General features: G+C 40.3%; 1 protein-coding gene across 8 annotated transcripts in view; it reads right to left on the bottom strand.

Moving 5' to 3' along the window:
• Window positions 1-4987: 4987 nt before the first annotated feature.
• Window positions 4988-12687, bottom strand: part of LOC147029051 (zinc finger protein 362-like) — a 70330-nt gene continuing 62630 nt past the window's right edge. For all 8 annotated transcript variants that reach the window (XM_085879961.1, XM_085879964.1, XM_085879965.1 and 5 more), the window contains 2 exons: window positions 9538-9696; window positions 4988-9336 (listed from right to left, as the gene is read on the bottom strand). In XM_085879961.1, coding sequence (XP_085736087.1) covers window positions 9217-9336; window positions 9538-9696 — 279 coding nt within the window. In that variant the 3' untranslated portion in view covers window positions 4988-9216. The remainder of the gene's footprint in view (window positions 9337-9537; window positions 9697-12687) is intronic.

The raw sequence follows: 12687 nt of genomic DNA, 5'->3' as shown, positions 1-12687 counted from the left end.
AGATCCAGGTTGGAGTGTAGGAAGTAAAGGAACAGCTGGGAAAGCTGGGAAGGCTCCAGGTCCAGATAATATGCACCTGAGAGTATTGATGGAAGTGGCTGAGCAGGTAAACGAGATGTTAACGGATATTTTCAACAGTTCACTGGAGTCAGGACAGGTACCGGAGGATTGGAGAGTATCAAATGTAACACCACGATTTAAGAAAGGATCCAGAAAAGAATTGGGAAACTATAGACCTGTTAGTTTGACTGCAGTCGTGGGGAAGGTGTTGGAGACATTAATTAAGGACCAGATGAGGAACCATTTAAACAAATACAAACTAATTAAAGGTAGTCAGCATGGGTTTACCATAAGTAGTTTCTGTTTAACAAATCTTTTAGAGTTCTATGAAGCAGTGTCTGATTGGGTGGATGAGGGAAAGGCAGTGGATGTAGTATATCTAGACTTTAAGAAGGCATTTGATGAGGTACCACATAGGAAGTTGTTAACCAAAGTGAGGGATTGTGGAGTGGCTGGTCAGGTAGATAATTGGATTGCAAACTGGCTTCGTGGTGGGAAGCAAAGAGTGGCTGTGAGTGGGAGGATGTCTTGCTGGGAGGATGGAAGTCGTGAGTGTACCTCAAGGATCAGTACTCAGACCATAACTATTCATTATTTACATCAACGATTTGGATAATGGGGTAACGAGTAAGCTTTCCAAATTTACAGATGACACAAAGCTTGGAGGTAAGGTGGAGAGCAGAGGGGGTGGTGATCAGATACAGGAAAGTATTGATACTTGTATAGATTGGGCAAAATATTGGTGGATGTAATTTAACCTGTTCAAGTGTAAGGTGTTGGGGATGGGGAAGAACAATGAAAATAGAGATTACAGGATGTAAGGGGTAATTTGGGAGCGTGTCACAGAGGGGAAGGATCCTTGGGTGGTTATAGATATGGGAGGTAAGCAGGTAGGACAGTGCCAGGCAGCTATAGGTAAAGCAAATAGAGTTTTCGGTTGTATTCGGAGAGGGATCAATTATAAATCAAAAGAGGTGGTGTTAACATTGTACAGGAATTTAGTGAGGGCCACATCTAGAATTTGTGTGCAGTTTTGGTCACCACAATTCAGGAAGGACATAGATGCCATAGAGAGGGTTCAGCACAGGGCTACTAGATCGATTCCAGGCCTAGCTAGACTCAACTGTGAAAGAGACAGGACTTTAGACACTGGGAAGGAGGCGGTACGAGGAGATATGATAGAGATGTTTAACATAATGAAAGAAAGAGATAAAATAAGTGCAGATGAATTATTCGAGAGTAAACAGTGATAGAACCAGGGGCCATAGCCTGAGAGTAAAGAAGAGGAGAGTAAAGATGGTACCAAGGCAGGAGACTTTCACTCAGAGAGTAGTTAAAGCATGGAATGGTCTCCTTGGAAAGGAAGTGGCAGCATAAACAGTAGATAAGTTTAAATTAGAATTCGATAGGTACCTGGAAGTTATAGAGATAGAGGGGTATGGGGATGTTAATAAGACTTTTAGGTCGTTTGAGCATTGATGGGTGATTGTGTACGGAGTTCTGTTGGTGGGGGTCTTGTCAAGGGGCGTCGTGTGGTTGATGTTGTGTATTTTAACCAAGCCCATGCCCCTTCCCTTGAGAGGAAAAAAAGAAATTTACAAAAAATACAAAATACAAAAATACAAAAAAAAAAAAAAATTCAAAAAAAAAATACAAATAAGAATTTTTTTTTTTGCATTTTCTTCTTTGGATCTTTTGTTGAATAATTAGTGTGGTGTTGATGTCGTGCAGGCATGATGGGCTGAATGGCCTCCACCTGTGTTAGATTTCCTTGTGTGTTTGAAAACGTATGTGTAATTTCAGAGAAGTTGCAAGTATTTGTGGACGTTAGACAGACTGATTGAGGGGCGCCATCCTATAAGCTCCTCGGAACTACGTTCAAGGTAAGCTCACAAGTTGAACTAATAATCTTTGTGACGTCATTTGCTTCGTCATCCCAAAAGAGTAAATGCGAGCTCAAATGGAGTTCGCAATGCTTAACAAAACCATTTCCAACACTATAATTGTTTGGAAATAATGATTTTGTGTTTGGAAAGTCATAGCAACTTAGAGTCGTCACACTGCAGTCATTTTGACTGACCTTGAAACTTTTATTTATGAACAAACATCAAAGAAACGAAATAATATGAAAAATCAGAATCCAGAAATTAATGAGAAGGGAACTCGGTAGAGTGCATACCTCCGCCAGACTGAACAGTTTACGTTTTGGATCCCACTGATAGGTCAGATCTGGATTCGAACCTGAACTGAAAATCTAATCAGCTTGTTCTTGTCGCCTAACCAGCTCATCCACCAAGTTTGGGCCGAATCCGTCAACAACGTTTTGAGATCGTGCTGCATATCGTTTTTGGCTCGAGGCCAAAAACTTGGTGGATGAGCTGGTTAGGCAAAAACATCCACCAAGTTTTTTTGGCAGCTTCAATTGTGAAGAATCACATAAACAAATAAACATTAAAACAAGCAGTCATAGACTGGTACTTACGAAATCATCAACTTGACCTCTGACCTTGTCTAATAAAAGCTGTATCTCGAGAAGGTAGCGACGCAAAGCAGAAGTTTCTACGATGATTCTGTATCAAACCGTCAAAAATCGAATGTTTTGGATGTTTGACCTCACTGTGACCTTGACCTTTGACCGATTGTGACCAAAATCTAATCAACGCTAGCCACCACTCTCCTGAATCACGTGGTGTAATTTGACATTGGTCGCTTCTTCCGTTCTCGAGTTATCATTTTTTGGATGTTTGACCTCACCGTGACCTTGACCTTTGACCGATTTTGACCAAAATCGAATCAGCACTAGCCATCACCCTCCTGAATCACGTGGTGTAATCTGACATTGGTAGCTTCTTCCGTTCTCGAGTTATCTGTACCAAACCATCAAAAATCGAATATTTGACCTCACTGTGACCTTGACCTTTGACCGATTTTGAACAAAATCTAAACAGCGCTAGCCATCACCCTCCTGAATCACGTGGTGTAATTTGACATTGGTAGCTTCTTCCGTTCTCGAGTTATCGTGCCTGCAAACAAACAAACAAACAAACAAACAAGCAGTCATAGACTGGTACTTATGAAATCGTCAACTTGACCACTGACCTTGTCTAATAAAAGCTGTCTCTGGAGAAGGTAGCGACGCAAACCAGAAGTTTCTACGATGATTCTCTATCAAACCATCAAAAATCGTAACGTCGACTGAAGCAAAAATCTCCATTTCTCCACGCAATTATATTATTCCTTAGCGTAACTCAACGACGCGTCTGCTCGAGCGCACTGCATCATGGGACGACCCGTGACGCGTCAAGTGAAATATTTTTCATACAATCTTAAAACGTCTCTAAAACATCAGATTTTTACCAGAATTTCTACAACCGAGTTTTAAGCGTCCTAAGCGATCACAAAATTAAAATCGAAGTTAAAATGAACTCATAATGTCGAGCGAAGCAAAAATACTCCATTTCTCCACGTGAATTTACAGAATTATGTTTGACCTCACTGTGACCTTGACCTTTGACCGATTTTGACCAAAATCTAATCAGCACTAGCCATCACCCTCCTGAATCACCTGGTGTAATTTGACATGGGTAGCTTCTTCCGTTCTCGAGTTATCGTGCCTACAAACAAACAAACAAACAAACAAGCAGTCATAGACTGGTACTTACGAAATCGTCAACTTGACCACTGACCTTGTCTAATAAAAGCTGTCTCTGGAGAAAGTAGCGACGCAAACCAGAAGTTTCTACGATGATTCTGTCCCAAACCATCAAAAATCGAATGTATTGGATGTTTGACCTCATTGTGCCCTTGACCTTTTACCGATTTTGACCAAAATATAAACAGCGCGAGCCACCACCCTCCTGAATCACGTGGTGTAATTTGACATTGGTAGCTTCTTCCGTTCAAGTTATCTGTACCAAACCATCAAAAATCGAATATTTGACCTTGCTCTGACCTTGACCTTTGACCGATTTTGACCAAAATCGAATCAGCACTAGCAATCACCCTCCTGAATCACGTGGTGTAATTTGACATTGGTAGCTTCTTCCGTTCTCGAGTTATCGCGCCTACAAACAAACAAACAAACAAACAAACAAGCAGCCATAGACTGGTACTTACGAAATCGTCAACTTGACCTCTGACCTTGTCTAATAAAAGCTGTCTCTGGAGAAGGTAGCGACACAAACCAGAAGTTTCTACGATGATTCTGTACCAAACCATCAAAAATCGAATGTTTTGGATGTTTGACCTCACTGTGACCTTGACCTTTGACTGATTTTGACCAAAATCTAATCAACGCTAGCCACCACCCTCCTGAATCATTAGTTGTATTTGACATTGTAAGTTTCTTCCGTTCTCGAGTTATCATTTTTTGGATGTTTGACCTCACTGTGACCTTGACCTTTGACCGATTTTGACCAAAATCTAATCAGTACTAGCCATCACCCTCCTGAATCACGTGGTCTAATTTGACATTGGTTGCTTCTTCCGTTCTCGAGTTATCTGTACCAAACCATCAAAAATCGAATATTTGACCTCACCGTGACCTTGACCTGTGACCGATTTTGACCAAAATCGAATCAGCACGAGCCATCACCCTCCTGAATCACGTGGTGTAATTTGACATTAGTAGCTTCTTCCATTCTCGAGTTATCATGCCTACAAACAAACAAACACACAAACAAACAGAAACGGAAGGCATCAATATACTTACGAAATCTTTACATTTCGTAAGTAAAAAAACTAAAGGCCTCTCGGACCTGGATCTTCACCAAAATCGAATCAGTTGTCACACATCTAAGCTGTCCACCAAGTTTAATCCGAATCCATCCATAACTTTTTTGAGATATCGTGCTCACAGAAGAGATAGACAAGTCAAAAAACTTAAGCTATTGCTGCATATCGAAATCAAAAACAAAAAAACCATACAACCGCTTAAAAACTTTAATGAATAGTTATATCCAAGGAAAGCAAATATGTACAATGTAAAACCAGCATACCTTCGAAGGAGAAAGTGTAGTAAATAAAGTTACATATCGGAATACAGTATAAACAGTTCACTCAACAAATACCGTACAAATGTTTGCCGTGAAACACGAGTGGTTCTGTTTTGACATACGGAAGGGACCACACTTCAACTAACATATGTAGTGTCCATGCCAAGTAAATTTTTGTTTAAAAAAAAAAAGTTTAACATTTACAGAGATACTGTGTTGTGTTTTTCTTTTTACAAGTGCCGTTATAGTTGAAAAGAAATGCAAAGCAAAACTTTTGAATACAATATGCACGATTATTAGTTAAAATTTTTAGCAAGAGCTAAGCATTTAGCAAGAGATTCAGGCTTGAGCATTACAAAATAATAAAAAAAAAATGCAACTTTGAAATTCAGGGCTAAATATTTTCGAATAGACTTTTTAATTGTCCACATTTCCCAACAAAATGTTGTTCAAAACAAACGGTCTTTCGTTGGAGCACCGACTCACATGTACCTTTTAAGCGCTTTAAAAGAATAATAATAATAATAATAATAATAATAATAATAATAATAATAATTAAAATAAAATAAAAATTGCCCTCACGGCCCAAGACGTGAAATTAAAACAAGAGAATTCCATGAGCACATTTATGAATGCATTTCGAAATACAAAAATAAAAATTGAATCCAAGCGTGCCGGGACATTAAAAGGAGAAGCGTGTACTTTGCTGCGAAACAGCCACGATACTCTTTCAACAATCGTATGTTGGGCAAGTAGTTTTGATCGAGCAAGAAATCACAGTATGCAGCCTTTGGATGTGGCTCATGGGAGAGCAAACTTTCACCAAAGGAGGTTACAACTTATCGATACAGATCTTTTTCAACAGATACATTAACTGGCAAAGTTTACAATGACGGTGCGCACAAGAGCGAATGGAACATTACGAAGTCCTCAACCCTTAAAAACCATGTATGGGAGATGACACCACTGGGAAAGTTATTATTTTTTTTTTGCAATATGCAGTGTACAACCACATTTGTAGCTTCTTCAAAAATACCGGTAGACAAAAAACAAAACAAAATAGAAAACCCCTGCAGGAATCACAAGCAAAGCGACAAGCTCCCCAATCTTGTACCATGGCCAAGCGTGAGGTAGCGAGCTTTCTTAACAGGGTTCGGAAAGACATTGTGCGTACAAAAGAGGGGGTAGAAGTGGTGATGATGAAAAATTGTGCAATTTTTTTTTCTTTCGGTGGGTGCGTAATATGTTGATGTGCTTCAACAAGGTGCAGGCACAGCCAGGTTTTGCACCTGCCGGTGAAATGCGGGAATGGTGAGGCCATAGAGATGAAGATTCTGCAATAATAATTAAAACAAATAAAGCCAAATGCTATGGCTAGCCCTACTCCATCCTACAGAAAACTCAAACAGCATACCGTAAGAGTACAAATGATAAACCGCTTACAAGGTTATTAACAGTAGATGTTGAAACCTACACCAGTAGAAAATCCTACACTGTGAATGTACAGTTGTGGATGTTGTAAACATGACAATTCCTTGGGAGACAAAAGGCAGCTGAAGCTACAGGAAACAACAAAAAACCCCATCTTCAATATAGCTTCAAAAAGTGGTTGCTTTACATAGCAATCCCTATTTTTGTATTATATATATATATATATATATATATATATAATTATATTTTGTCACTAAACATCCCTTTTGCCAAAAAGGCAAAGAAAATTATATGGTATATAAATATTAACTCTGAAAGTCAAACTTCTACACTGGCTTGGAGCCAACTACAGACAACGAGCAAACTAATGCTTAAAAACCAAAAGTACAAAATATATTTTGAGCACACAACAAAGCGTGCAAGCCAACAAAAGTATTTTTTTATTCTTTTCCTTTGTTTCTTCAAGGCTCGATTTATAAACTACACTTGGTGGCATTAGTATCTGGCAGTGTGATACCACTGGGTGCAATGGAGGAATCTGTAATCTTGTGTTGTGAATGTCAAAGGGCAGGCAAGGGAAAACAGAGCTGTCACAGAGACTGCCCCAATATCTAGGATATTCAGAAAACTTGTTTTGCTACTTTCCTTCTTGCGTTCAAAGCCGGGCCGCGATGCTCTCGGCCCTGGCACTTTGGGGCACAGGTTAGCACGTGGATTAATTCACCCAATCAGGTTTCTAGTGATTAAGTTTAGAAAGTTTTTTGTTTTTTTCTTTGGTGCTCTGACCTCAAAAAACTCATTCTGGTTTTCCAAGGACAGAGCACCAAAGCCAGAAAGAAAGAAAAAAACACCGACAACGAAGAAAGATTAACAAAGAAAGAAAGAAAAGGCCAATAACAAAGAAAGAAAAAAAGAAACCCTGAAGGAAGGGACTAATTTTGTGCTGACAGCTTGGAGAACACTGCAAGAAGTCATACTTCTCGGTGAATGAGGCAATAAAAAGTTTTGCATTCAATGATGAATGAAAAAAACACCATATGAACATAGTTCAAGAGCAAAATCAAAATAAGACTTGGCTTGTGATGATGAATAGATGAAAAAAAAAAAATGAAAAGAAAAGAAAGAATCTGCCAAAGGGTAATGGACGTTCAGCAGAACAGCAGATAGAAAAGGCAGCGATTACATCATAAGCCTTTTGTGCCTGCATTTCAGTATTTATCATTTCAGGAAGTACGCAGGAGTGAACACAAGGTAGGATCATGTAAAATGGCAAACATTCCTCAAATTCCTCTCCTCCTGTTCATTCATTCACTCATTCCCTTCCATGCTGCATCTACCTGTGCCTCCCAATGACTGTCAGTACACGTAGCCTTCTTGGCCTCTGTTACGTCACTCCACCATGAGCCTAGATTCAGTTAAAAACAACAAAAAAAACTACCCTTGAACAATTTGAAGCGCTGACTGTCAGGATTGCATTGCTGTTTTCAAAAATTCCCAAAATACTTAACTGTTGTTATAACATAAAACAAACAAGTTCGTTTTACAAGGTGGTTGGTAGGCAGTGATGTGTGGAAGAGGAGAGTGATAAAAGAAATGTGTAAAATAGCAGGATGGCACAAGAGGTCACACGAAATACAACCAACGTCCGCCATTCAAACTTCCCACAAAGCTGCACGTGTCAAACGGAGCGCACGTGTCAGACGATCCGATTCCTCTCACATTGCCGACTCAACGTTGCACGTTCTGTTCGGATGAAGAGGCTAAAAGCAACCTTTGTACTCAACAAAAGTGAGCAAACTTACTACTGCAAGAGCATTGCAAACGGTTTGCCTATGAAAATGTCTCCCAGCTGAAATCGTGCACATTATGGTCTTGCTTACAATAGACCACCTTTCCTCAAATAAGAAAACTACTGCAATCATTTTGAAGATGAATTTGCCTGTCGATCGCACCAACAACAATCTTCTCTCACACCATCAATAGGTTTATAGGTCTGATTAACAAAGAAACCGTTCAAGGACAGCTGTTTGGCCCTTTCTGGCTCATTTGTTTGGAGCTGGTACAAAGCTGGAGAACATTTTCATCGGCGTCTTATAATCACAGTTGCACTCACTCACTCACAACCTTGGGAAACATATGCCACAACGCGGAATTTCAATTGGAGAGGAGAGCAACCGCAGTTAGGCACTTGCCCGATACAAGTACATGGTGCTTGCTATGCAGGTCGCAATTGTTATTTTCTAGGATAGAAATCCCACAGCTGTGTCCGTCAGCCATCAGTTGAGCCGATGCTTAGTTGTATGTGTAGTGCTCAAAACCAGGTAATATTGGAAGGGGTAGTATGAAGGACTACTTTGAGGTAAGGCTGGAGGTAGGTTGGGATTATATTATGGAGTGAGAGTAGTCTCCAACATGTGGAACCTTCATCTTTGCTCAAGCCATGTGCCTTATGCTTTGTTTCTGAGCATCAATATACTGGTCCAGGCTTAGAAAATGGCAAAGTTAAAACTGACTATTATGGCTCTGGGCAAAAATGGCACAGCAACCGCAGAGATAGAGTCAATAGTAGAAAGCAGATGTGAGGGACGACATTTGTGGGTGGCACCAGAGTCGAAAAACAGACAATGAAATCAGTGTCAAACTGTCAGGAGGAAAACGACATATGGTAATCACAGAAGCTCATAAGGTCAGGAGTTGATGCACTTTCGATGTCAAATGGCTTTCCATGCAGTCACATGATTGGAAGGCGGATGGAACAGGGAGGTGAAGTCGGATTTGGAGGTGGTGTATGATTGTTAGTGTTTGGATCCAACCCAGCATGCTTGGTCATGTGCTTTATCAAGTAAGTCTCCTAATGGGTGGGAGATATGGAGAAGAAAGAAAGTGAGAAACAGGGCATGGGGGTACAGGTTTATAATAACGACCATTAACACTTCCATCATGATGCAATTCATTCGTTTGAAAAATAATACAATGCTTGCACAAATGAAATAAACAACCGAGTCAGCTGTTTGAAGTTACAAAATGGCAACGACAGATATGCAGTACGTACCGATGTGTATGCACGGCCACAGATATTGCAGCAGTAGGCTTTGGCGTGCTTGACCGCATGTGTAGCAAGGTGGATCTGTAGCGAAGATGAGTCGGTGTAGGCGCGGTAACAGTTTGGACATTTGTATGGCTTGTCTTTGTTGTGTTGTCTCTGGTGTGACTGTTGATTGGGTACGTTGGTTGGGGGTGGGAGGGGGAGGCAAGAGGTTGAAATATTGCAAATTGAAGCAGTGTCACAAGAAGGGAAAAGTACTTGTGACATGAAATATGGTCGTTACAGTCAGTAAGATGTTCACAAAATGTTTCCTTTGTGAAACTGCTGCCCAGGCTGCAAAACAAGTTGAGTTCCATGGGAATTTTGATGGAAAAGGGGCAGATCAATGGCTCTAATACAAAGATATTCAGCATCAAATGTACTACCTGGTAGGATATATGAATACATTTTTGTTTGCTCTCCTTAAACACGTACAATATGTGATCTTGAAAGACAAACTAAACACGACTCTTGAGCCTTTTAAACCGACACTATTTAGTTTGAGCCAGCCCTCATAAAATGGGTTTGAATTATGAGTTCACCAAATTGCAGTTGGCCAATGATAACATGACGATGGAATTTAGGATTTTTTGGAAATGCAAAGGTACTTTTTCATAACGGAAAAGCACTGGCTCTACAAAAGGGATGGAGGTTCACCAGGCAGAGTGAGCTTGTCAGGAAAGTGGTTCCGTACACACATTCCCCCAGAAGGAAGATATGACTGATGTTTCGAGCATTATCCCTTCATCAAAGCAGGAAAGTAGAAGAGAGACTCTGCTTTGAATTTATGCTCTGACGAGGGGCTAATGCTCAAAATGGCAGCCACACGTCACTTCTTCCGGTAGTGAGCTAGACCGCCATTGCAGACCTTCATGAAGATTAGTATATCATCATATGGGGTTTAGACCTGGGATTTAAACCTATGTTTGTGTGTCTGTGCACAGTAAACTAATGAGTTTTGGGCTCGGAAAGGAATGTCAAAAAGGAAAATGCAGGAAGCAGACAATTATTTAGTACGTTTGAAGAATTGAGAGATACTAAAAACTTGCTTGAGAGAAACTGCTTGATCCCTTTTTGGACTAATTGCTATTAATACCGAGTTATATTTAAATTAAAATACATTTTCCGCAGAATATTAAAAATAAAAAACATTGCGGCATATTAAAAAAATAGCACCGCAAAGCGGGCGTAACCACTCAGCCCCTTGACGCAAACCAATTTCAAGATGGTGGCCATATTGAAAATCACAGCACGCCCATTTTCGAAAGGAACCTTCCTCTACTCAACCCCAATACACCCAGCAAAAATGGATTTAAATCGGACAAGGCGTTCTCGAAATTGACGGAAACCAATTTCAAGATGGCTGCCGTGGCGGCCACAGTGAAAATCGCAGCGTGCCCATTTTGGAAAGGAACCTTCCTCTACTCAACCCCATTATACCTCGCCAGAATAAAATCAATGTGTGAAGCCGTTCTCAAGTTATTGACCGGAAACCAAATTCAAGATGGCTGCTCTAGCTGCCATATTGGATATCGGATTGCGCTGAATATCGAAAGGAACCTCCCTATAAACACCCCCATTATATCACACAAAAATGAAATCAATACGTCAAGCCGTTCTTGAATTTGGTTTCCGGACAATAACTTCAGATGGCTGCCCTAGCCGCCATATTGGATATCGGATTGTGCTGTATATCGAAAGGAACCTTCCTCTAACCACCCCATTATACCCCCATGAAAATAAAATCAATCTGTCAGGCCGTTCTCAAGTTATTGTCCGGAAACCAAATTCAAGATGGCTGCCCAAGCCGCCATATTGGATATCGCATCGCACTGAATATAGAAAGGAACCTTCCTCTACCCAGCCCCAACACACCCTGCAATAAATGGATTTAATCGGACAAGGCATTCTCCTCGAAATTGACAGAAACCAAAAGTTGGCAGACGCCCGCCCGGATGCCCGCCGGACAACGCCTGTGACGACAATACCCCTTAGCCCAATTCGGGCTGAGTGGTAAAAATATATTAAAAATAAAAAAAACATTAATAACATTTCTGCGAGTGGCTGGATAAGATAACCAGGGAACCACTGGTGGGCATGAATAACCCACAAAATATATAATGGAGAATTAAATAACTATGGATATTTTTTTTAATGCCGTGAACAAACTTTGGTACATCACGGGTGATGAACGTTGTGGTAAAATTTCATCGAAATCGTATGCGTAGTTTCAGAGAAGAAGTTGCAAGTATTTGTGGACGGATGGACGGACGGACGGCGTGCCATCACGTACGCTCCCTGGAATGACGTTCCAGGTGACCTCATGATAGTTATATAATTATACAGGGTACAACAAAATTGTTAATTATAAATACCATAATTTTCCAAATATAATACACACCTCCAAAATTGTTATGAAATCGAAAGAATTTGTTTGTTACCATGTATTACAATACGCAGCGAGACGTTTGCAACACTGCGGTCAAAGTAACCCTTTGAAGGCAAACAATGGTCAAACAAAGTGTCTGTTAAATCACTAATTGCGAGTTCGCCTTGGCGCTTGTTGTGTTTGCAATCATGGCCGGCAAATAAACATTCTCAAAAACCTAATGTAACATTTCCTTAATGCGTGTACATACAGCCGGCTGTTTTGATTTCACAAGGCCGATTCAAAAATACACCACTAAATCAAAGCCTGTCACAATAAAGCTACGCTGGTGGTTTAAGGTCAAGCGCTGACTCACAACCTCACTCAGGAATGGATGAGTGTGATGAGATGAGACCTTAGATGATGATTAAAGAGTACGAGGCCCTGGCTTGATTTTGCAGCGCTGATACACATTCCGTCCATTAACATTGGTCGCGTAACGATCATTAAAGATACTGAAAATGAACGAAGATGGGAGACGATTCGTATTTATGTCTGAGAAACAGTAGGATTAATAAGAAATACCATGAAAATGCAACATTTTCAGGAAGTATGCATTATCATTCACACCGTGTGTTGGAAATGTTGTTCTGGATTGGCTGCAAAAACAAACAAGCATTTCGATTTACTATGTATCATAAATACGCATCCTCACTTGGAGATAAAACTTCAGTGAAAAGAAAAAAAAA

The sequence above is a fragment of the Eptatretus burgeri genome, chromosome 4 (assembly GCF_056783735.1).
Source record: "Eptatretus burgeri isolate ZD-2024b chromosome 4, Ebu_testis_v1, whole genome shotgun sequence".
NCBI classification, from domain to species: Eukaryota; Metazoa; Chordata; class Myxini; order Myxiniformes; family Myxinidae; genus Eptatretus; species Eptatretus burgeri.
The sequence above is the reverse complement of the archived record's forward strand: the minus strand, read 5'-3'. Positions and strand labels throughout refer to the sequence as shown.